A 26,468-nucleotide genomic window follows, 5' to 3' on the forward strand; every position below is an offset into this window, starting at 1 on the left:
ACATGTGAATAGAAGGAGAAGGAAGGCTCTTGTGAAGGACAGCCGAGAAGGAATGAAAACAATGTTTGGAAAGGGAAGATGCTGAAATGATGCTCCAGTACTCAATAGGAGCATTTCGGAGGAGGAAGAAGAAGAAGAAGAGTTTGGATTTGATATCTCGCTTTATCACTACCCGAAGGAGTCTCAAAGCAGCTAACATTCTCCTTTCCCTTCCTCCCCCACAACAAACACTCTGTGAGGTGAGTGGGGCTGAGAGACTTCAGAGAAGTGTGACTGGCCCAAGGTCACCCAGCAGCTGCATGTGGAGGAGCGGGGAAGCAAACCCGGTTCCCCAGATTACGAGTCCACTGCTCTTAACCACTACACCACACTGGGTCTCATATACCAGCCACTATCAATCTATGATAGTTGGAGAAAACCATCCTTTGACTTTCAGAGTGATTTCCATGATTGGCTGATGGTATGGACCCTGGAAGTGTGGGCAGGGTGGTGGCGGCACGGGGACCTACAGATCCCCACCCACCAGATTGGCCAGTGAGGGCTGAATCTCCTTCCATGCTGACTGGCGGTTTAGGGATGTTGGGGAATTCAGCTGAAGACAGAAACGAGAGTGGAAATTGCCGGTTTGCTTATGGGTTTCATGTCCATAATGGAAACCAGTCCAGTGAATATAATTGGTATTTGCTGCTGCTGCTACTACTGCTGTACTGTGTTTCCTTAGCACTGAAATGAATGGGTGGAATAATGCTGATGACACATTATTGGTTATGTGAATTTAATAAGCTATGTAATGTCACCACAGTGGACGGTGAGACAAACAGCAGAAAAATACGAATTGGAAAAATGATGAATAGGAAAAAGAACTACAGAGGAATGGTGCATGCAATGAATACAAGGGGGAATGGAAACTGATGCCTTCTGATCTGCCAAGGCAGATCAACAAAGGAGAGGGAAAGATGCCAGCAGCTGACCACAAGGCCTTGTTTGCTGTGCCTAGGAAGGACCCTTACCTGTAGAAGGACAAATCGAGATGAGTCAAGGTGTGAAGAGAGTGAGGGAGAAAGAAACTGGGTTTGAAAAAGGAGAAAGGCAGAGGAACTCATTCCAACAATATTGAATGCAATAGTTCATTTGCCAATGAAACGTTCAAGACTAAAAACACACCTGAAAAGCAGATAACATTCCTTGCGACCCAATCGCCTCCAGTCCTTCTCCCCACCTCCACCTTCAGAACACTTTGTGGGCCATTATTATAGGAGCTGCTTCTCACATGGGCTTATAAGTGCTGGTGCCACATGCAGATGTATTCATCTGATGTGCATGCAGAACTCTCTCTCTCTCTCAATATTATTTTATTAATTTTCCTAAAACAAAAAATAAAAGCAACAACCCATATTCAAACATAAAAAAGTAGAGTTGACTTCCTACTCCCTTCCCTGGTTCCACTGTTTATCATCATAACACATGTCCATTTTAAATTATAAAATCATTAAAATTACTTATTGACCAGTCATTATGTCTTTACAAATCTTTTCAAAATCCTGCTCATGTGTTAACCTGTACACTGCTTCTGTATCTATGGAATAAAGTCCTTCCAATCTTCTTTAAATTCATTGTCATCTCTTCCTCTTAATTTCAAAGTCAACTTTGCCATTTCAGCATATTCCATTAACTTCGCTTGTCAGTCTTCTTTAGCTGGGACACCTTCTTCTTTCCAATGTTGTGCTAATAATATTTGGCACCCACAGTGGCCAAACTGATGGGAACCAACTCCTCAAGCAGGATGGGAGTGCAATAGCACTTTCCTGCTACTGTTCTCCAGCAACTGGCATAGACACCCCAATCAGGCATCCACACGCCAACCAGGCATTGCCATCAAGTGGATGGGAATGACTAGCTTATGTAAACAGAGACAAACTGGGGCTGCCGATTCAGGAAAACAATGATCAAACTCAATAAAGTCTCTAATTGTGTAAATGAGCTCCCCAGCCAAACCAACAACACTGCTTCTATTGCCAACTTGTGCAATAGTCTCAGTCCTTGGCTGCTCTTCACCTCCCCCAACAACATTGTGTTTTTTGCGTTGTTGTTTTTTAAAGTGCATCTTGTAGTGCAATCAATACCCAGAATGTAGCAGAGTGATGGCAAAGAAAAGGATGTAATTTGTGCAATCACGCGAGGGAAAAAAAAAAAACACACTCTGCTTTGGACTTGTGAAAGACAAGGGCAATCAGTGGTGCTTCTGAAGACCTTCGGAATGATGTGGAAGAGATGAAGAGCATGCAATTATAAGTGAGCGCAGCAAAGCTGTTCTCGTTAATTATACACTAAAGCAATGGGAAATTAACTAACCTGTGGATGCCACTGATGTGGCTATAATCAGCCATCAGCCAAAGTGTTTCAGCAGAAAGAAAAAGATAGCTTGAAAAAAGAAAAAAAACCCACAGCCAAGAGTCACAAAAATCACTCTAAAAACAAAGACACAGCTATTCAAGCATTCAGCTGGAAGTGTGAAAACAAAGCGAAGAAGCAATAAGGTTGCAAGACCGAAGACGTGCACTCCAGACAAATAGGATGGCACTTGACAGTACCTCTGCCGCTCTCAGGTCACATCCACACCATACACTTAAAGCACGTGCTTCTGACTCCTCTCAAACTGTAGGATCCTTGTACCTCATTACAGCTCTTCTGCTAGAGCTCAGTCCTAGGTTCAGGTTATGACAGCTGAGGGGCTGAAACACAGACGCGCTGAGAGAAGTGCTGGCACAACTCGGTGTTTTCCTGATGAAGCTCTCCCAGTATAAGACCGAAAACAGGTGAGAGGTGTGGTGGGACATCCTAGTGTCCTTCAGGCTCAACCATTCCCCAACGATTATGCAAGTTTGTGCTTATTGGATCTAACTAAAACTCCTTTCCAAAACCCTTTGCCTGCCTTCGAACCCCAGACACTCAGCATGTTACAAAGGCATGAGGCAAGAGGAGCTAGAATACAAATCAAACATTGGAGAAACAAACCACGGGTTGTTGTTGTTGTTTTTATCTTCTGTGGAACAGCTTGTGGTTTGTTAAACAAAATCATGGCTTAGCTCTATGTACAAAGCTGGCTACAATGAACTACAGTGGTACCTCGGGTTACATACGCTTCAGGTTACAGACTCCGCTAACCCAGAAATCGTGCTTCAGGTTAAGAACTTTGCTTCAGGATAAGAACAGAAATCGTGCTCCGGTGGCGCAGCAGCAGCAGGAGGCCCCATTAGCTAAAGTGGTGCTTCAGGTTAAGAACAATTTCAGGTTAAGAACAGACCTCCGGAATGAATTAAGTACTTAACCCGAGGTACCACTGTATTGTATTTGTGACTATTATTTATTTGTATTATTTTCCCCTTGAAAAGCCTGGCAGTGGGGAAGTATGCTTAAAACAGAGGTGTTTTTAAGATTTCATTGCAGCTGATCACTCACCTGAACAGAAAAGCTGGATTCAAATAGATGAAGTGTCTTGTCCATTCTGCTGTAGTCAGAACATCTCTCTGTTTCTCCTGTGTGAAATTGTGGCCGTACTGTCTTGCTGATGCCGACAAACGGTCATGGATATTGTCACGGCCACCCAGGTCTGGTCCCAGCTCACAAGAGACCTCACTCCGTTGCAGCTTATTTACAGGAAAAGTTTATTGAAGATTTCTGCTTCTCATACAGTTCAGCATTGTGGCCGTACGTCTGCCACGTTAGACCGCTGAAGTCCCCTCTGACTCCTCCCCTCTTCCGCACCAACTTAATAGCCTGGCTCTAGACCACCTCTTCCTCTCCTTTCTTTTCCGCAGGGTCTTCCTGCCCCCCTGGGTTCCCTCTCTCCGTGACTCGCCTGAGGCTGAATCCTCTGCCGCCTCTTCCCCCCTCTTTCTGGCTTTAGGGCCGGGCTCCTCCCCTGAGCTCTCTCCACTTCCGCGCGCCTCTACGTTTGAACTTGGCGCGCGTACGTTGCTGCTGACCTTTCTTTCGACCGCTACACCACCCCCTGCTCTGCTCTCCACCCTTTCCGGCTGAACACCCTGCTCCAACCCCCTCTCTCTGTTCTCTCCTAATCCTGCTCCCTCCGAGAGGCTGACGACTCCACCCCCTTTACTCCGTTCCGGCTGAGACGTCTCTTGCTTCCTCTGTCTTCCACTGGGCTCCTCTCCGCTTCTCCCTTCTCCTCCCCTTTGCTTGATTAAGGTAACCCCCTTTTGAGAATCCTCTGACTCGCTGCTCAGACTCGTGGATTCCCTCAGAATTCCGTCATCTTCTTCCTCATCCTTCTGCCCCTCCTCCCACTCGCTCTCCGTCTCCTCTGTCATCTCCTCCTCTCTCCCAGAAACCCTGACATCCATCCCCCCCTCGAAGCCCCCCCTTCCCCCCTCCCGCTCGCCGGGGACCGGTTGTGGAAACTGCGGCTCTTCGGGGGTAGGCTCAGGATACAGGTCGTCTACGTCAATGTTCTCTGCTGGCAGTTCTGTGTAAGTGTATTCGAAGTCGGGTTCTTCCCCCAAATGCTTCTCAGTCTCTGCTTCCATCGCTACTTCCTCCGGTGCTGCCCGCCCAGGACCTATCAGCCACCTCTTACGCCATTCCTCCTCTGGCTGCTCCTCCCACCAATAAGGGGTTTCCGTGTCCACCCCCGAGCACGATCCCCTGGGCGGGCTTGATTCTGGTGTTCTTTCCTCGGGGGAAGAGAAACCCCTGAACGTGCTATCTGACAATGTGGGTGTGAAAAGCCAGTCATCAAAGTACTCAGCTGGCATGGGTCTATGTGGGAAAAGTGCATGGAACTCTTCTTTCAAAAGGGGTTCGTCTAACTCGTAGCCTGGCACCCAACTATTAGCAGCGGCTGGTGTGCCCTCCCTGGCGAGAAAATATTCAACTCCCTCCTCCCCCCATCTCGAGTCCAGTATCTCTGTGACCTCGTTAAGAGGTTCTGGTCTTGGCGATTCCCCCCTCTCAGGCGCCCTCCTACGTGGCTCTGGGGGTGCTCCTGACTCTTGAAACCTGTGTGGGGTTTTGTAGGGAGTGAGCACCGACCTATGAAAGACCGGGTGCACCCTGGAACCTTCCGGAAGGGCTAGACGAAAAGCCACCGGATTGATCTTAGCCTCAACTTGATATGGCCCTAGCTGCCTGTGTCCTAACTTCTTCTTGGCCAATGACCTGGCCGGCATCGCGTGGGCTGCTAACCACACCCAGTCCCCAACCTGGATGTCCTCTCCCGCCCTCCTGTGCTTATCGGCCTGCACCTTATACGCCTGTTTTGCCAGCTCCAAATGTCTCCGCAGCTCCTCGTGCACCTCTTGCAACTCCGCTGCAAACTGGTCGGCATCTTGAGGCCCCCCCCCTCCTGGTGCCGCAAATCTCGGGAAGGTTCTGGGATGACGGCCATTGTTCGCGAAGAAAGGCGTCACCCCGGTGGAAGCGTGTTTCGTGTTGTTGTAGGCGAATTCAGCCATCGGCAGATAGTCCACCCACGCCGCAGGTCGCTGGTTGGCGTAGCACCGCAGGTACTGCTGCATGATCGCGTTGACCCTCTCCGCTTGACCGTTGGTTTGTGGATGCCTCGCCGATGTCAGGTTGAATTTGACGTGCAAGATGCCCAGAAGCTTTCGCCAGAAAGTGGAAACAAACTGGCGCCCCCTGTCGGACAAGACGGACTGCGGAAGTCCATGCACTCTGAAGACGTGATCGATGAAGAGCTTTGCGGTCTGTTCTGCCGTCGCCACCTTGGCACAAGGGATGAAGTGCGCCATCTTGGTGAACAAGTCCACCACCACTAACACCGCCGTCTTACCTCTGGAGCTGGGCAGGTCTGTAACAAAGTCCAACGCTACCCTCTCCCATGGTTGCTGCGGTGTCTCCAGCGGTTCTAGCAATCCCGCCTGCTTCTGGTGCACTGGTTTGGACCTCTGGCAGATATCACACCTGGCGACGTAGTCCGCCACCTCTCCTCTCATCTGGGGCCACCAAAAGTCTCTAGCCACCAACTCCATCGTCTTTTCTTTGCCGAAATGGCCTGCACTAGGGGCGTCATGCAACTGTTGCAGAACCTTGGCTCGAAGATCGTCGGTGGGCACGTAAAGGGCACCCTTACGAGTCAAAAGTCCATCTTGTAATTGAAACTCATCGTTGTGTCGCGACCCTCCGCGTAGCTCCTCCATCTTAGACTGTGCAAACTGATCCCTTTGCAACGCGCGTCGCACCGCGTCCAGGTCGACTGCGATGGTAGCGCACGTCCACGCCTGCGGTGCGAAAATGTGCTTTGCTGCGATTGGAGCTGCTTCCTCCAAGTATTGCGGCTTTCGGGACAGCGCGTCTGCAATAACATTGGAGTCTCCTGGGATGTATTCTATTTTGAAGTCGAAGTCCGCAAAGAACTCCGCCCAGCGCATGTGTCGCTGGGTCTGCAACTTAGCCGTCCGCCAATACTCTAAGTTCTTGTGATCCGTGCGGACCTGCACCGTGTGCTTGGCTCCTATTAAGAAGTGTCGCCACGCTTTGAAAGCTGCATGAATGGCCAACAACTCCCTGTCCCATATGGTATAATTGCGCTCCGTCTTGCTGAGCTTCCGGGAGTAGAACGCACCCGGTCGCCAGTTGCCTTGTGAATCCTCTTGCAAAAGAACGGCCCCAACCGCTCTATCTGACGCATCGGTCTCTACCCGCATGGGTCTGCCGGGATTCACGTGGAGCAGCTGCTCTTCGGAGGCGAAAAGACCTTTAAGCGTCCGGAAGGACCGCTCCGCTTGTTCGGTCCAGACGAACTTCTTCTTCTTGGAACTGAGGGTGTCAGTGATCGCCGCCGTCGCGTTCGCAAAACCTTTAATAAACTTGCGGTAAAAATTGGCAAAGCCGATGAACCTCTGGACCTCTTTCCGATTTCGAGGGCTTTTCCAGTCCAACAGCGCTTGAACCTTAGCCCTGTCCATGGCCAGTCCCTCGTCGGACAACTTGTAGCCAAGGAAATCAACCTCTCTGACATCAAACTGGCACTTTTCCAACTTGGCGTACAGCCTGTGTTCCTTCAGCCTCTGCAGGACCTCCCTCACGTCCTTATCGTGATCCTCCGGCGATTCCGAGAAAATCAGGATATCGTCGAGAAAGCAGACACACTTTTTGTAGAGGAGACCTGCTAGCACGTGGTGCATAAATGCTTGAAAAACGTGGCTGCCATTTTGGAGGCCGAAAGGCATGACTCTGTATTCGTATGTGCCCAGAGGGGTGAACATGGCGGTCTTCCACTCATCTCCTTTCCGGATGCGGATGAGATTGTAAGCTCCACGTAGGTCCAGCTTGGTGAAAATCTTGCCCCTCCTGACGGTCGCTAAAAGGTCGTCAATCTTGGGCATGGGGAAAGCTTTGGGCTTAGTCAAGCTGTTGATGAACCTGTAATCCACTATAAGCCTTTTTTGGGGCGTGTCCTTCTTCTTCACAAAGAAAACAGGGCTGCCTCCCGCTGCTTTAGATTCCTGGATGAAACCGCGCTTGAGGTTATGGTCTATGAACTCCCGAAGCTCTTGCATTTCGTCCTCCGACATGGAGTACAGCTTGGCAGCAGGCAATTGCGCCCCTGGCACTAAATCAATCGCGCAGTCGTAAGGTCTATGAGGCGGCAACTTGTCAGCTTCCTTCTCACAGAAAACCTCCAAGAATTCCTGGTACTTGTGAGGCACTGTTTGCACCATACCCAGATGCAATGGCTGCTCAGCTTCTCCTCCCTGATCGGTCTGAAAGCAATGCTGAGCACAATACGATGAACAAAAGTTGATCTGCCTCTGGTACCACGCAACCGCGGGACTGTGCCTCTCCAGCCAACTCATGCCTAACACGATGGGTGTGTCCGATAAGTGGGTGACATTGAAACTAATAAGCTCTCGATGGTTGCCAATCTGCATCATCATGGGAGGGGTTTGCTGCACCACTTGCCCCCCCAGCAACTTCCTGCCGTCCACCGTGACCACGTTCAGAGGCGTCGTTGCAGGCAGGAGCGCCATGTTGTGCTGCTTAACGAACTGCAGTCCCATGAAGTCGGCGTTGCTTCCCGAATCGATCGTTATTGGAACCTCGAGGAGTCTCCCATCAGGCAACTGGAGTGTTGCTGTGAGCAGAACTGCCGGTTTGGGAGGCAAAGGGTCCACGCTCTGCAGTGATGCTGGGGGCTTGTCTACAGATCCGCCTGGCTGAGCCCCAGTAGCTCTGCTTCCAGCCAGGCACTGTCGTTTCCCTGAAGCTGCTCCCCTGGTTGCACCTCTGCTGTTACAGTTGCCAGCGCTGCAGTGTGCTTCTGGAGCCTCTGGGGGCACTCTTTCGCCATATGGTGCGCACTGTCACAGATGTAACACTTCCTGGTTCCTCTAGGAGGCTTCGCTTTGGCTGCACCAGGGACAGGGCTCTGGGATGGCTTCTGAGCCCTAGCACCACCAATCTCCATTGGCTCCTCTCTGTCCTTCCCCATTGGCGAGGGGTGCGCACGGCTGAAGTCCCTGTGCACAAAAGGGAGAGTCCTTGCTTGCGCACGCGCTTGGGGCCCGTCCTCCTCATGCCACGGACGCCCCTCATGTCGAATTCCAAGAGCTAAAGCCCGTTGCACCACGTCTTCTAGGGTCTGGGGTCTGTCCCCCCTAGCGATCTCATCCTTGATGGGGGGGCTCAATCCCTCCCAAAAAAGATCTCTGACCGGTTTACTGTCCTTTGGCCAATCTAAGGCGGTGAGCAATGCAAAAAATTTAGAGTGGTATTGGCGCACAGTCGCTTTCCCCTGCCTCAGCCCGTGCATTTGACGGCGCGCAATGTCCACATCCACAGAGGATTGAAAACAAGAATCCATCGCTTTGATGAACGCAGTTGAATCGCGACGGGCCGGTCCATCTTCGCGCCACAAATTGCGTAGCCAAGCCCTGGCCTCCCCATGCAGGTGCGAAACAATGAACCCCACTCTCTCCTCCTCATCTTTAAAATCGTGACGGAGTAAGTGCAGTGCATATACAACGTCCGCTCTGAAATTGGGATAGTCTTGCAAGTTGCCATTAAAATGCGGAACTAGGGCACCCCCCCTCCGTCCAAGCGCAATGCCCTCCGCTCTGGATCCTGGGGCCCCCGCCTTGTCCGCGCGCTCCCACCTTGCCTGCAAATCCTGGCACGTCTCCTCCAAGTCGTCATTCTTCTTCTGCGAAGCAATGACTGCCGATGTGAGAGCGGTAACCTGATTCCGCAATGCAACCAGCTGCTCCTCAGCGCTCATGGCTGCTCCCGTTCGTGAGCTTCGCAAAAAAAAATTTTTGCTTTGAGAGAGGGGACTTACTGTCACGGCCACCCAGGTCTGGTCCCAGCTCACAAGAGACCTCACTCCGTTGCAGCTTATTTACAGGAAAAGTTTATTGAAGATTTCTGCTTCTCATACAGTTCAGCATTGTGGCCGTACGTCTGCCACGTTAGACCGCTGAAGTCCCCTCTGACTCCTCCCCTCTTCCGCACCAACTTAATAGCCTGGCTCTAGACCACCTCTTCCTCTCCTTTCTTTTCCGCAGGGTCTTCCTGCCCCCCTGGGTTCCCTCTCTCCGTGACTCGCCTGAGGCTGAATCCTCTGCCGCCTCTTCCCCCCTCTTTCTGGCTTTAGGGCCGGGCTCCTCCCCTGAGCTCTCTCCACTTCCGCGCGCCTCTACGTTTGAACTTGGCGCGCGTACGTTGCTGCTGACCTTTCTTTCGACCGCTACACCACCCCCTGCTCTGCTCTCCACCCTTTCCGGCTGAACACCCTGCTCCAACCCCCTCTCTCTGTTCTCTCCTAATCCTGCTCCCTCCGAGAGGCTGACGACTCCACCCCCTTTACTCCGTTCCGGCTGAGACGTCTCTTGCTTCCTCTGTCTTCCACTGGGCTCCTCTCCGCTTCTCCCTTCTCCTCCCCTTTGCTTGATTAAGGTAACCCCCTTTTGAGAATCCTCTGACTCGCTGCTCAGACTCGTGGATTCCCTCAGAATTCCGTCATCTTCTTCCTCATCCTTCTGCCCCTCCTCCCACTCGCTCTCCGTCTCCTCTGTCATCTCCTCCTCTCTCCCAGAAACCCTGACAGATATGGTCAAGAATATTTTGCTGAGACTGAGCACCTGTGCAGGCTGGCATGCCTCTGCCAACTATCTGAAGCAATGTAGCAGGAAAGTTGAGTGACAGAGGTCTGGAATTCCCTAAAAATCAATATTGAATTGTAGAATTGGAAGGGACACTGAGGAGCATCTCCTCCAACGCCTGCAATGCGGGGATCGAACCAGCAACCTTGATTTTATCAGCACCATCTCTAACCAAGTGAGCTACATAGTACACACAGTTAAAAGGCAAACCCAAGGAGCAAAGATGAAACACATGTGGGTGCACTCACACAAACTTTGGCTTAATTTAATTAATGTTAAGGGGGTGTCTCAGAAAAATGAATTCTATTCACATTACTTGAAAGGTTCCTTATGGTATCCCCCACCGCCCCGTTAAATTAAACTGTCATAAAGGAAAGACTTTCCCCCTCCTGAACATTATTAGATTTAATACGCTCATGTACTTAAGAGAATGTTGTTAAACTTTCCTCTGGCTTAACTTCACCAAAGTCAATAGAGTCACAACGCCAACGGAGCATTTTGCTCAGCATAGCGAAGTTTATGACAATTAAAGAGTATTATTTTTGGACGTGAAGACTTCCACGGATTGTAAAATGTCAACAATAATTAGTTATTTAAACAGTCCATAATCTTCTAGAAACCTTTCTCAGAAAAACACAGCATGTAATACACCCTCTGGGTTTGCAAAAAGATGCGGAGATATATGTTTATGAGATGCAACGTATAAATCAAGGATGTATCAGTATTCCTCTAGTTAAGGCTTTTAAAAGCACCGAAAGAATAAAAGAGTAATGGGGGGAAATGGGCTTCAAATGCCAGTTGATTTGAATTCCCCCATTCTGTGAGCGGTAGGAAGCTGCAGAGCAGCTTTGCAGCAGCACCAGTTTCCTGCGGGATAAGAGACCTTTGAAGACTGTGTTGCACATTTAGTAATAAACACAGGATCGCTTATCTCTACCCGGTCAAAATCAAATAGCCCAAATTGCCTTTTTTCGACCGTGCTTCACATTTAGGTCGGGCAAAAGAGCCTCACAGTTTCTGGTCACCCTATAGACCGGAGTGAGTGAGAGCCATTCTAATGATTGCCACCATTAATTCATAGAATCATAGAATAGAATCATAGAATCATAGAGTTGGAAGAGACCACAAGGGCCATCGAGTCCAACCCCTTGCCAAGCAGGAAACACCATCAGAGCACTCCTGACATATGGTTGTCAAGCCTCTGCTTAAAGACCTCCAAAGAAGGAGACTCCACCACACTCCTTGGCAGCAAATTCCACTGTCAAACAGCTCACTGTCAGGAAGTTCTTCCTAATGTTTAGGTGGAATCTTCTTTCCTGTAGTTTGGATCCATTGCTTCGTGTCCGCTTCTCTGGAGCAGCAGAAAACAACCTTTCTCCCTCCTCTATGTGACATCCTTTTATATATTTGAACATGGCTATCATATCACCCCTTAATCTCCTCTTCTCCAGGCTAAACATGCCCAGCTCCCTTAGCCGTTCCTCATAGGGCATCGTTTCCAGGCCTTTGACCATTTTGGTTGCCCTCCTCTGGACACATTCCAGTTTGTCAGTGTCCTTCTTGAACTGTGGTGCCCAGAACTGGACACAGTACTCCAGGTGAGGTCTGACCAGAGCAGAATACAGTGGCACTATTACTTCCCTTGATCTAGATGCTATACTCATATTCATGCCTTCCAACATTTCACCAATGAATATAGGGACATCTTATTCCATAATACAGTGGTACCCCGGGTTACGTACACTTCAGGTTACATAAGCTTCAGGTTACAGACTCCACTAACCCAGAAATAGTACCTCGGGTTAAGAACTTTGCTTCAGGATGAGAACAGAAATCGTGCTCCTGCGGTGCAGCGGCAGCGGGAGGCCCCATTAGCTAAAGTGGTGCTTCAGGTTAGGAACAGTTTCAGGTTAAGAATGGACCTCCGGAATGAATTAAGTACTTAACCCGAGATACCACTGTAATAATAATAATAACAACAACAACTTTTATTATTTATACCCTGCCCATCTGACTGGGTTGCCCCAGCCACTCTAGATGGCTTCCAACATATATAAAAACATAGTAAAATGTTAAACAATCTTCAGATGTCTTCTAAAGGTCGTATAGTTACTTTTCTCCTTAGCTCAGGGGTCATAAAACCACATACCCTCTGATGAAAGTAGGGATATCCTCCAACAACAGTACTCTCAAATCAAACCAGGATGGCTTCTGTAGATCCAGGAATGTCAGTATTCAATTGTTTGAGCCAAATGGTGCCAAAACAAACATGAATGCTGGGGACCTAGATGCTCTACTACTGAGTTATGGCTCCTCTTGTAAACTGTCGTGGGATCGCCAGCAAAAAGGAAAATGTTGATGGAAAGGAGAAATCAAGAATGTGATTGTTTGAATTTTGCATAGGTGTCTTATTTATTCTTCATTGTTGCACATGCAACAAAGGAGAGACCTATGAAGAAACTCATTTTTTAAAAATCAGGTGGACATGCAAATGTCTCTGGCATAAGGATAGGATGTGTAAAAACTGTAGCACTGGTAGCAGAGGCCTCTATTTTTGAGGAAAAATAAACCTCAGAGAATTCATGGCTGGGCGGGGAGATGGCAGGCCTTAGGAGCACTGCTCTAGGAATTCAAATGCAAGACCTTTCTCAATTATGCCTTCAATTGCTTGCACAATTCAACTCATGTTGCTTAGCAATATTTTGGGAGAAACAGGGTGTTACAGTTAACAACACATTAGTAGTGATGGCACCATTTCACCTTGGGATGCTAAGAGGAAAAAGAGGCAGCAGAACATAAGTGTAATTGTGCTGGGTGATTGCTCTGAAACACTGCCATCTTGCGAGTATTTAGAGATAATACAGTATAAATCTGCTTGACAGTTTTGGCAGCAGCTTCATTTCCAGGACTTTAGGAATTCGAAGAAACCAGAAAAAACCCCAGGGTGGTTTTCAAATTAGTGGTTACAGTCAATGCACTTCTGAATAGAATCTAATTGTATCCCAAACACAGAGGAAAACCTGATCTTTGATCGCAGGAACCTCCATGCAAAATATGGTTACAATATCTTAAAAGAGACATACAAGGGAAACAATTTTGCAAAATATACAGCAATGCTAGTGCTGCTGGATTCATCAGTAAGACAATTATGTTGTAGTGTAGCAGTCCAGGCAAACCTCCTAAAATATTTATCCCAGTTGGAATCCATGTTGGATTAGATTTTGTGCTGCTGTTTATTTGTTTGTTTTCAAGCAACATTTACACATTACTTGGTTTTTGTAAAAACTAATCCCAAGCCCCCTATATTCTCACTCAGCTACTTTGTTCTGCAGAACCAGAGGCAAACAAGATGGTCGCATACGTAAGTCACACGATAACCTAAAATAAACCTTTTCAAAAATATAACAATATGAAATTAAAATATGAAATTTATTTTTAATGACACATCATTTATATCAGGCAATAGAACGCTTGTACGACAGGAGAAAGACTTCCAGTGAAAAGGAGGCATGACAACTTTTTGTTATGACATCAAGTCTATTCTTCTTATATATTTTCATATGTGACAGGGTAAGAGAGTTACTGTGATTGTTTTCATCAACCCTTTCTTCAAGGCTTTTGGTTTGCTCTTGTGACTGTTCTCATCATTTCTTAAAGTACTGTTTTTATTAGCCATCTATTAGAGCACGAGAAATGAAATACAGTTGTACTTTGGTCCTCAAACGCCTTGTGACTCGAACGTTTTGGCTCCCGAACACCACAAACCAGGAAGTGAGTGTTCCAGTTGGCGAACATTCTTTGGAACCCAAATGTCATGGCTTCTGATTGAGTGCAGGAAGCTCCTGCAGCCAATCGGAAGCCACGTCTTGGTCAAATGGACTTCTGGAATGGATACTGTTTGAGAACCAAGGTACAGCTGTAAAATAAAACCTGGTGGGATCAAATTCTGGTGAATTTCGCTGGATACATGAAGGACTTCCATGTGTGCCTTGGAGCGCTTCCAGACGATCTATTTATTGAGCATTCATCCGGATTTGTTTGCAGGGAGAGATTAGACGTTGCCTATTTAATGAGGATTCATTCTGGCTTTCTTCATGAGGTTAGATGGCGTTGGGTCAAAGCAAGTGCTATCCCACACTTATCTAGAGCATTTCCCCATCCCTTTATCTCAAGAAGCCTGATCTTTTGGGAAAGTTTGTCGTGCAAGAACTCTTTATCAGCTGTACCTGTGCAACCTGCATTTGCCGGTTAGTCCAACCCCATAACAGCAACAGCCTGACGCACCTTTGGTTGTCGCTCTCAGATGGATAAAAGTGTGAGCTATTGAGTCTGAGTTGGTACAGTTCATGCCTCATTCCTTGTGTGTGGTTTCTCTCCTTCTCTCTACCTCCCCACAACTGTGCAGCTGGATTGCATCTCCAATACAAAAGTGACGAAATGTTGTCCTGTAATGTTCCGTACTGATGCATATCTTTAGGCTCTCCATCAACTGCAGGCCAGCTTGGAGCAGCGTATTAACCTTATTGCTTTGATAGCTGCGGTTGTTCTCTGAGCAGTCTTCAGATAGCCAGCGTTCACTGCCAAACAGGAAAGTAGATTATTGAGAGCAAGCTCAGTAATGAAGATACATTTAATAAGCAACTCCTGCAAACATTTTCCGGTACCAATTAGGGAGAGGGAGTGAAATGAAATGCGGTCGGAAAATTACTGTGAGCTGTGCACTAATGAAGTGACAGAACAGAATGCAGAGTGAACCTTAGAGGAGATGAATACATGGTAACAAGGCAGGGAATGATGTGGACCTGCTGACACTGTTCCACTGCCTGCCAAATTGGATTTTGAACATGTGAATTGCCTAGACCACTTTCCCACCTTCGCCGTCAGTCCAAGAAGAACCAAGAAAAGTGCATAGCTGTACGAAGCTGCCTTGTAGTGAATCAGACCATTGGCCCATTTAATTCTTAAGTCAGTTCCAGGCTTATTCAGTCATTCTCCTTCCACCACCAGAGTGCACAAGGGGGAGAAGGAGACTGTCCCACCCCCAAACAAACTTGGTAAAGCCACCAGAGACCCTTTCCTACTGACTAAGCTGCTGGCTCGTTTCTTGAACTTGTTTCATGTGCACACATTCTAGGAGTCTTGTGAATTTTGATCTTGAGACCGTGGTAATAGCGCATCTTGGCAGATTTACCCAGTAACATGCACTCACACAGGTCTTCAAATGGGGATGTTCTCCGTTTCCTGTGACGCGAGATTGAGTGTTAAAGCATTATGAGAATTATATGCTGTGATGGCAACAGGGGTCTCTTAATATTCCCAGCACCCTTAACAAACTACGGCTCCCAGAATTCCTTGGGGGAAGCCATGGCTGGAGTAGTATCATAGTGCTTTAATGTGGCCCATGTGTTTATGAGCAGGACAGTTAAGGGAAAGGGCTGTAGTTACACAGGTCTTCAAATGGGGATGTTCTCCGTTTCCTGTGACGCGAGATTGAGTGTTAAAGCATTATGAGAATTATATGCTGTGATGGCAACAGGGGTCTCTTAATATTCCCAGCACCCTTAACAAACTACGGCTCCCAGAATTCCTTGGGGGAAGCCATGGCTGGAGTAGTATCATAGTGCTTTAATGTGGCCCATGTGTTTATGAGCAGGACAGTTAAGGGAAAGGGCTGTAGTTCTGTGGTAGAACCCTCTACTTTCCATCCAGAAGGTCCCAAGTTCAATCCCTGACATTTCCAGGTAGGACTGTGAGAGATTTCCCCTCTGCAACCCCAGAAAAATCATTGCTAGTCACTGCCAGTAGTGAGCTAGACAGACCAGTGGGTCTGACTCTGTATAAAGCTCATTTATAACAATGGTAATTTAAAAGCAATTCCAGACAATGTATTTGTCTCATATGGTTTTAATTATATATGAGCATGAATGAATCTGACACCTATTATTTAATGTGAGATTCTTGCTGGCAGAAATTAGGTAGCAAGCTGTGACTGCAAATAATAAGCCTGTAGCAAAGCAAGCTTGAAAACAAACAAGGTAAGCAACAGAGTCCTTCAGTTCCGTAAGAAAATAGATTAAACATGGGCATGGTCTCCCTGCGACCTTTTTAATCACATTTGTCAGTGATTTACGGTTTCTCTGGAGCAAGTCCCTAAATCCTGAATTCAGCCGCACCTATGAGCTCTGAAACAGCACCATCTGGTGACTTCATATAAGATTACAATGCAGTGAAACAGAAATGACCAGCAAACTTGAAGTTGTTGGGAGTGAATTCACATGCTGAACCTGGGATGGAAGTGGGATTTAAAATTAAAATAATCAATCTGGCTTTTTAAACAGTATCTTTCTTGCTGTGTTATGTATTTTTGTGTTTTTATATTGTAAAAAAACGCCCTGAGATCCTTAAATAAAGGGCGATACAGAAATTTAATATAAATACCATATTTTTTGCACCATAACACTCACTTTTTTCCTCCTAAAATGTAAGGGGAAATGTCTGTGCATGTTATGGAGGGAATGCCTACAGATTTTCTCTAAAAACTACGTCCGTGTTATGGTTGGGTGTGTGTTATAGAGCGAAAAATACGGTAACTAGATAGATAGCCTGTCCGCACCTTAGGAGGGAGAAAATGTGCGATTTTACTAATAATAATAATAAGCAGCAGCAGCAGCCTGCCCTCTCATGGAGATGGGGAAGGCGGAAAATAGGTCAGATTTCAAAATAAATAAAAAAATAAGCGACTCATTGAGAGGGGGGAAAGTTAGGGTGTCAAATAAGATTAAAAAAAGTAAAATGGAAATTAACAGAAATGAGCTTGCCTGCTCATTGTGAGCGGGGGAAAGTTGGGATTTCAAATAAGTAAAATAAATTGAAATGAGCTTGCCCGCTCATTGGGGGGGGGGCGCAGCTGGGATTTCAAATAAGATAAATAAAATAAATAGAAATAGAAATGAGGTTGCCCGCTCATTGGAAGGGGGGGAGTTGGGATTTCAAACAAGATAAATAAAATAAAATGGAAATAAACAGAAATGAGCTTGCCCGCTCATTCGAGGGGAAGAAAGCTGGGGTTTCAAAGTAAACCGGCAGAGGCGTGACGGACTCCTCTGGCCAGACGGCAGCCGCCCCTCTCGCCCCGCACATGGCGGGCTCCGCGCCGCGAAGGCGGGACCCGGAAGTGCTCCTTCGGCGCCGGAAGAAGATGCTTCCCCGGCCGGCTGCTTCCGGTTCCGGGTGACGGGCTGAGTCACTCCGCCGCTGCCTCCCTCTCTCGCTCGCCCGCCGGCCGACCGAGCTCCTGTCCTCGCCCAGCTGCCGGGTCCGTCCCCCCCCCGCCGCCGAGATGCCTCTGGAGAACCTGGAGGAGGAGGGCCTCCCCAAGAACCCCGACCTCCGCATCGCCCAGCTGCGCTTCCTCCTCAGCCTCCAGCCCAAGCGCCCCGACCCGGCCGTGCGCCAGGAGCTCATGGCCGCCATCCGCGAACACGGTGAGTGAGGGGAGGCCGCCTCGGCTCTGAGGAGTCAGGCGTCTGCTACCCCGCCTTTTCCGTGACGGGGGCTCAAGGCGGCTCGCAGATCTGGAAACAAAGGGCAGCTTAGAAACATGCGGGGGTGGGGAACAACATTTAAAAAGCCATTAAACTTTAATTGTCCTCCTGGGAATGATTGGGGTAGAAATTCCCTAAAAGGTATAGGGATTTATTCATGTATAGAACTACTGCGGCATGAATGTTATTTGCCCCAAGAATGGGAAGGAAAGGAGGAGTCCCGACGAAAGAAAGATTAGATACAGAAGCTCGCTGACTATGCAGAAATGGCGAGCGGAACTTACTGGGAAAATAAGATATCGCGACAAGAAGCTTTTTTAAAAAAAAAATAAAAATAAAAGAATGGAAATGGTTTGTTGGATAAATTGTAAATAGATAAGGACGTTGGCAGGATCATTGTAATAACCTGCAGTTTCGCAAGAGTCAATAAATAAATTAGATGAATGAAATGGTAAGTTGATTTAGAATATGCAGCAAATGATAAATATAAATTTCAGGAACCGCAGAAAGAGGAGGAAGGAAGTCGGGTTCTGAAATGTTAAAATGGCTGTAAAACTATTGAAATGTGTATAACTGAAAATCACTTGTTGTTGTTGTCATTTATAGTATGTACATCTTCAGGGAGTGTTTCAGAATCTCTTTAGCCATACTGGGGACTGTGAGTAAAATATTCCAGTAGCATTTAGGTTCCACTATGACCTCCATTGTGTAAGAACACATCATTTCAGAGATCTTGTGTTTGGAAGATAAGATTAGGTAAGGGGTGGGCATTGCTAGTAGATCTCTGGGTGATGTGCAGTACACCTGTAAGGGTTTCTGACTCCCATTTGTTGAACAATGGCAACAGCAGAATGACACGCTCTCCAATATCCTGGAGGTGTTGTGGTACTCAGGGCAAATCTTGGGATCAGTAGACTTTGATAATGTATGTCTTTAGAATCTCTCTCTCTGGTTAATTTGGGGGTTCTAGTAAAAAAATAAACAAACATAGATTCGGCAAGCCTGAAATCTCCCCACTGCTGTGCTAGGTTAGGCAAATAGACAGTTGTTGCAATTGTATGGATTTTCTTTCAAATCTGGATTCAAAATGAATAAAATTTTTGACATGTGCCTTTACTTTACCTAGTTCTGCTGGATCTCTCAGCGGCTTTTGATACCACCGATCCTGACCTCCTTCTGGACCGTCTAGAGGAGCTGGGGGCACTGTTATACAGTGGTTCTGCTCCTTTCTCCTGGGCCGTGTCCAAAAAGTGGTGTTGGCGGATGAGTGTTCAGACCCCTGGGCTCTCACTTGTGGGGTGCCTCAGGGTTCCGTCCTCTCCCCCCCCCCTTTTTGGTGCATGCTCTAGTTATCTCCCGCTTGGACTACTGCAATGCGCTCTACGTGGGGCTCCTTTGAAGGTGACCCAGAAACTGCAACTAATCCAGCATGCGGCAGCTAGATTGGTGACTAGGAGTGGCTGCTGAGACCATATATCAGCGGTCCTGAAAGACCTACATTGGCTCCCAGGACGTTTCTGAGCACAATTCACAGTGTTAAAGCCCTAAACTGCCTCGGCCCAGTATACCTGAAGGAGCGTCTCCATCCCCATCGTTCAGCCCGGATACTGAGGTCCAGTGCCAAGGGCCTTCTGGCGGTTCCCTCGCCCAGGCAGAGGGCCTTCTCAGTTGTGGCGCCCGCCCTGTGAAACGCCCTCCCATCAGATGTCAAGGAAATAACTATCTGACTTTTAGAAGACCTCTGAAGGCAGCCCTGTTTAGGGAAGTTTTTAATGACGAAGTTTTATTCTGTTTTTAATGTTCTGTTGAAAGCCGCCCAGAGTGGCTGGGGAAACCCAGCCAGATGGGTGGGGTAGAAATAATAATAATAATAATAATAATAATAATAATAATAATAATAAAGCACATGTTATGAAGAAGTGGCCTAAGCAGCTCAATGTGGTACTCTTGGATGGATCCAGAGATAGTGGATTGCAGGGAGCCATTTAAGATTTCAGTGTAGGAGTGTGCCATTATTGAATGCACTCTCACTTTTAAAAAGCATACACTATGATTTTCCTGGTTTTATCCTCGCAAAAACGCCACGAGGCAGGTTGGGCTGAGAATGAGTGTGAGCTGGTCCAAGGTTGCATTTTTTGCTTGAGTGAGGATTTGAATTTAGGCCTCCCCAGTCTCAGGCCAAACACTTCTAATCTCTGCCTCATGCTGGTTTTCTGCTTATGTGAGGGAACAAAGCAATGTTAATTTCTTCTGAACTTTTTGCTGTTGTATCTTCTAAGATATGATTTTGGCAAGGCTAATTGTTCAAATGGTTGTGTTGTTGTCGTCCACAGACATGGCTCCGTATTACGAATCCCTCTGCAAGTCACTTGATTGGCAGGTAGATACAGACCTCTTGAATAAGATGAAGAAGGCAAATGAGGAGGAGTTGAAACGCCTTGATGAGCAGCTGGAAGATGCAGAGAAGAACTTGGGGGAAAGTGAAATCCGTGATGCCATGATGGCCAAAGCTGAATATCTCTGCCGAATCGGGGACAAGGTATTTATTTTTTTACATAAAATAAAATGTGTGTAAAGCACTTTCTGGGCATTTGCCTCCACATTCTCAGAACATGGGGTGGGAGTGGGCATGCGTTGGCCCTGCCATTCCCATTGACCTTTGTGCATTGAACAGGTTGATTTGAAGAGGATCTCTTTGTGTGCTCGGTGATCAGGAACCCCGTTTGATCAGTTTTCTCAGCTGTGTGGAGGATTCTGAGCACATTCAATTGCATGCATGGAGTTCCCCTCAGTGTGAGAAGGCCTGAAGATGTAGCTAGAGAAATACTGGGAGTGGGGTCAGTGAGCACAGCCCCACTTCTGCTTCCTGCTCATTTGTAGTAAACCATGGTTAGCCAGAAACTGTGGCTTATTGTTACATGCCAATGCACTCCTTATCTCTGTTATTTGTTAGCTGAAAGGGTCATGCTCCTCATACATACCTGCTTTCCTTCAATCAGTGGGGGAACGTAGTGCAGAACCTCGGATGGGGCAGGGGGTACCTGTTAGCAAATTACAGATCTGTTCTCCAGAGCGTCAAATCTGCAGCATCTAACTTAAGCAAATGCTGTCTTGTCAGGAAGCTGCTCTGACTGCCTTTCGGAAGACATATGACAAAACTGTGGCTCTAGGACATCGGCTGGATATTGTGTTCTATCTCCTCCGAATTGGCCTGTTTTATATGGACAATGACCTCATCACCCGGAACACTGAAAAAGCAAAAAGGTACCATTTCTGTTGTTGTTGTTGTTGCTGCTGCTACCTTGAAGTGCAAAGCATTAGTCTCTCGCTTAACAGTAATACAGGTTCTGAAGATGTAGTCTGGTTGCTAGGAAATGGCTTCTTTATGTAGTAGGGAGTGTATACTTTAGATGAAGTGTGGCATGAAATTCAGAATTTTCAGAAACATGATGATCCTTAAAAGGATTGGATACTTCATTTCATATTTTTTTAAACAGCATGTTGGGGAAATCGAAATACACAATACTTATTAAACCAAAAAATATTTTAGGAACCTGAAAGGTGTTAAATATACCAGAAGAATACACTTTTATGAAAATTAAAAGTACCAGTAGCTTTTATTCAGTCAGTGTTGACAAACACAATCATCTTACATAGGATGCATAGTCATATGCCCACTTATCTGGGAGTTAGCCTCATTTATCTTAGTTGGACATGGGTTCCAAGGAACCACGCCTAGGATTGGGCTACGAGTGTCTTAGAAGGTAGTAGGCAAAATTAGTTATCTTTAATTCAGAATTACTACTTCATTTATATCCCGCAGGATCATTGTCTAAAAGAGCCATAGATCAAGCCATACATCAGAGCAGCTGATGAGAACTGCAGCTGAAAGCAACCTGCAGCACACCGCTTTGTCAAAGGTTGCAGTGTAGTCTCAAAGCAAAACCATCCCATAGCTTTTGTTTGAACCACTGTAATAAAGCTAGTTAAGCAAATGCTTGAAAATGCTTCTTCATGGCTAAGGATGCTGGGGAAATAACACACACACCTGTTTTCTTTTAAAAGCCTAATAGAGGAAGGAGGAGATTGGGACCGTCGGAACCGTCTTAAGGTCTACCAGGGTCTTTACTGCGTGGCCATTCGAGACTTCAAGCAGGCAGCCGAGCTTTTCCTGGATACAGTTTCAACATTTACGTCTTATGAACTTATGGATTACAAAACCTTTGTAACGTACACAGTCTATGTTAGCATGATTGCATTAGACAGGCCTGACCTTAGAGAGAAGGTACGCCAAGCAGCTACTTCCACAGAGAACCTTCAGAGTATGCTTTGTGTTCCTTATTCCTCTCATGTCTGATTTTTGCTGATCTCTTTTAGGTTATCAAAGGGGCAGAGATTCTGGAGGTTTTGCACAGTTTACCCAAAGTCCGGCAATATCTTTTTTCACTCTATGAATGTCGGTATTCAGTTTTCTTCCAGTCACTGGGTAAGGAAGTGTTTTTGGCTCTGTGGGGGTTACTGGGCTCTTAGGTGAGCAGCGCACAGCTTGTGGGTTACATGTGCGGCCAGCCCACCCAGACTTGGCCCCCCCATCTCCTAGGATTAGACAGAAACAAAAAACACGCATCCACTTCCCTCTATCCACCAAGACTTCCCCTCCCCATCTCCTAGGGTTAGCAGTCTCAAACCTTTTGGCCCATCCTCAATTAAAGGAGGGGCAAGAATTAAGCTGAGATTTCCAGGAGGTAAGTAAAGCTGATCCAAAGCTGGTTCAGGATGTAACTGCTTCAGCAGGCAGAACAAATGAGAAGGAAGGTGGAATGTGTTTCACGAGCGCAGAAGTAAAATGTCCGCAAATAAGATTTGGTCCTCGCCACTCAACTTTAAATAGACTATGCTTCCCATGTTGTCTCCTGGATGAGAGAAGCTAGGTGTATTCAATCTTTCTTACGGGGCTGGCCACACAGGAACGCAGGTGCTGATGTTAGCAGGTACACAGGTCTCCCGAGAGAGGCTTAACCTGCCCTCGCTACTTTGCATCAGGTGTAGCCAGCGTGATGTCCTTCAGATGATGTTGAATTCCATCTTTTATCATCGCTGCCCATTGGCTGTGCTGTCTGGAGCTGATTGGAGTCTGAGTGTCCAACAGTATTCAGTGGCACAGGGTTTATGCTGTTAAACTACCTTCCGGGGGGGAACAAAACTTTTGTGAGATGCAGATCTCATTTTGTGTTCTTATGTTTCCCTTTCAGCCACCGTAGAGCAAGAGATGAAGAAAGATTGGCTGTTTGCGCCCCACTATCGCTATTACGTTCGGGAAATGAGAATCCATGCCTACAGCCAGCTGCTAGAATCCTATAGGTCGCTTACACTAGGTTACATGGCAGATGCTTTTGGAGTCTGTGTAGAGTTCATAGATCAGTAAGTATATCTATATCTCTCTATATATATTAAATGCATTTCTACAGTTTATACTGATTCCTGACTAGATAAGGGGATAGGTCATTTGATGATATCTTTGTTTAAAAAAACTATGAGGAAGAGCCATTGATTAAAAGATTTACAGAGGTTGGGTAAGGCAAGAATCACAGAATTGTAGAGTTGGAAGGGACCCCGAGGGTCATAGAGTCAAACCCCCACATATCATCTGAGCAGAAGAGCTTTGGGGTGCTTGTGGCAGCTGCACTCCACCCTTCAGTTTTTGAACAGGAAGACTGGAAGTCTTCCTGAGGCTTTTATAACCCAAGATCAACTGTACAATGGTACCTCGGGTTACATATGCTTCAGGTTACAGACTCCGCTAACCCAGAAATAGTACCTCGGGTTAAGAACTTTGCTTCAGGATGAGAACAGAAATCATGCTCTGGCAGTGCAGCAGCAGCGGGAGGCCCCATTAGATAAAGTGGTCTTCAGGTTAAGAATAGTTTCAGGTTAATAACGGACCTCCGGAACGAATTAAGTATTTAACCCGAGGTACCACTGTAATATAGGGACACAGGTGGCGCTGTGGGTTAAAGCCTCAGCGCCTAGGACTTGCTGATCGAAAGGTCGGCGGTTCGAATCCCTGCTGCGGGGTGCGCTCCCGCTGCTCGGTCCCAGCGCCTGCCAACCTAGCAGTTCAAAAGCACCTTCGGGTGCAAGTAGATAAATAGGGACCGCTTACCAGCGGGAAGGTAAACGGCGTTTCCGTGTGCAGCTCTGGCTCGCCAGAGCAGCGATGTCACACTGGCCATGTGACCCGGAAGTGTCTCCGGACAGCGCTGGCCCCTGGCCTCTTAAGTGAGATGGGCGCACAACCCCAGAGTCTGTCAAGACTGGCCCGTACGGGCAGGGGTACCTTTACCTTTACCTTTACCACTGTAATATGCTGTGTGTGTGTGTGTGTGTGTGTGTGTGTGTGTGTGTGTGTGTGTGCCTGTGAATATGGCTGTGCTGCAGCTGGTGCAGGGTGGTTTGGTGCGCCTCCTGCTGACGGAGGGAGGCAAGAGCTTGTACAGCTAGTGCTCAGCAGCTACACACTTGCTTCTTCTGGGCCCAGTTAAAGATGCTGGTGCTGTATTTGAAGCCCTTTATGGGCTGGAACCACCACTCCCTGCGGTTATCAAATCCGGGCCTGCTGTGCATCCTTGATGTGCTAAAAAACTTGCTAGGAGGGCTCTGTAGATTACAGGAATGCTGCTGCAGCATCTTATTTGTTTATGTCATTGCATACTGCACCAGAAATGCTAGCCCAAGTGTTACACAGGTATAAGCTGCAAGAGCGGCAGCGTCTGTGAGTTGCACTGCAGCAGCCACTAAGCAGTCCTAGCCCCATTGTGGTTTGCTAATTGCAGTTCTTTAGTTTGATAGCTGTAAACAGAGTAGAATTATGCTGGTCGAAGCACTTTCCAACATCTTTCAAGAAGCGATGGCTGCTGGCATCAAGCTAGCATGGCTGTAAGCCACAATTTTAGGCTTGTACCTCAGGGTAACCTTCCTTCCACCCCAAACTGGACCAAAAAATGCCAGTCTTGCATCATCCACCATGAAATTTCAGGTGCTTTGCAACAGATACAGATGGTGGTGTCCTAAGCACGCTCTCTCTCTCTGTCTCCAGGGAATTGTCAAGATTTATTGCTGCTGGGCGACTACACTGCAAAATAGACAAAGTCAATGAAATAGTAGAAACTAACAGGTACAGTATGTTGTACACCACACCCACTAATACCAAAAAACTAGTAGTGACATCAGGCTTAACATTAAGGACTTTGCAGCCTTTTAATTGCTGCCCAACCAAATGTATTGCATACGTTGTACAGATGGAGAGGTAGTAGCTTGCCCCAAGCCAGGTGAGATAAGCTCTGCTCACCCAACTCAAAATACTCTTTCTACTGGAACAGTATCTTTATTAGAGATAGAACTGTGTGTTTCCAAACTTTCTACCTTCTGTCATCAGCTCATCTGCCATGGATGCACTCTCAGCAAATGGGGTGAGGCAGTACTGGCCAGGCTTGTTGCTCAGCTGAGCTACTGAAAACACACCCATGCTCTCCTGTACCTGTGTGTTCCAGGGAAGGATTAGTAGTGATGAACAAGCTGCCTTTCAGGAAACTTTGTCTCCCATTACTGCTTTGCTCATAATGAGCTTCCTGTTCAGTATTTTGAGGAACTCTTTAAACAGTTTTTGGGAGCTGTTTGATAAGTCATTGCTAGAGAACCACCTGACTAAATTCTCTCTCTCTGTCTCTTTAGGCCCGACAGCAAGAACTGGCAGTATCAAGAAACTATTAAAAAAGGAGACTTGCTGCTAAACAGAGTGCAGAAGCTTTCTAGAGTAATCAATATGTAACTTTTTAAAAAGCAAAAGGGGGAGTGCGTAATTGAGACTGAACCATTTTGGAAGTCATCGCTGTATGGTATTACTTCTGCTTATTGCTGAGGAAATTGGAACCGTGGTGTAGTTAAGGGGTTTTTTTTATAGGCTACTTCCATACGTTAACAAAACTGTATAAATGTTCTGTTTGTGTTTTCAGATCAATTTCATTTATTAAATGTATAATACAGTTGATTTTCCTGTTCCTTGAGTGGGCTTAATTTGGTTAATAAAAGTGGTTTATTTGAAAGCAGCAGGGTTGCTGCTTCAGATGGCCTGAGTGGGGTCATGGTGGGAGGTTTAAAGCTCCCCCCTTGCCATTCTTGTAGCAGACAGTACACTTGTTCCTGGGGTATGGCTGAGACTGACCAAGAACCAGGTGAGGGTTGCCCACTTACTTTAGTGCTAGAGTTTGTTCCAAAAGGTTGAGTTACTGGTGGCCTGTTCCCTGTTGGAGAGCATATATTTAGTTAATTAACATTCTCCCCCTCCCCCTCTTTTGACCAATAAGTCTATCCAACACAGCTGGCCAGCTCCCCCCACACAGGTAAATGTGCTGCTTAAATTGCTGCCATGCAAAATTACTTCTGTGTGAGATTATAGTGTCTGCTTGGATAGGGAGAGTTGGGTTGGGGGCTGCAGCAACAACCTATTGAGAGATGAAATGGGATCATAAATATTGGATTGCTCAAGCAGGGGAACAGAAAGCAATTAGAGCATCATTAGGCCACTGAGGATAAGAGACTATTGAAAAGCAGACTTCTAAAAGGTACATTAACGGCCTTGATGAGGTGTGGAGAAACTACTAAGTTAGACAGTACATCTAGCATGAGGCATCCAAGGAATGTTGGCTGACACTTCGCAACCTGATGTGCAAGTGAACAATAGCTTCCATCTAACCATAGTTTCCTTTATCTTTGGAGGTAAAGA

General features: G+C 46.9%; 2 protein-coding genes across 2 annotated transcripts in view; one reads left to right on the top strand and one right to left on the bottom strand.

The window, feature by feature from the left end:
• LOC309365078 (uncharacterized protein C3orf49) overlaps positions 1-26,468 on the bottom strand; it is a 160,329-nt gene that overhangs the window by 14,737 nt on the left and 119,124 nt on the right. The gene's annotated exons all lie outside the window — the stretch shown is intronic.
• On the top strand, positions 17,366-25,733 carry PSMD6 (proteasome 26S subunit, non-ATPase 6). The gene is made up of 8 exons (XM_081899300.1): positions 17,366-17,626; positions 20,020-20,225; positions 20,805-20,950; positions 21,752-21,971; positions 22,064-22,172; positions 22,939-23,107; positions 24,783-24,860; positions 25,418-25,733. The coding sequence occupies exons 1-8, from the start codon at positions 17,482-17,484 to the stop codon at positions 25,512-25,514; spliced, it is 1,170 nt and encodes a 389-aa protein (XP_081755426.1). The 5' UTR covers positions 17,366-17,481; the 3' UTR covers positions 25,515-25,733.

The sequence above is a fragment of the Podarcis melisellensis genome (genome assembly GCF_964234715.1).
Source record: "Podarcis melisellensis genome assembly, chromosome: 2".
Lineage (NCBI taxonomy): Eukaryota > Metazoa > Chordata > Lepidosauria > Squamata > Lacertidae > Podarcis > Podarcis melisellensis.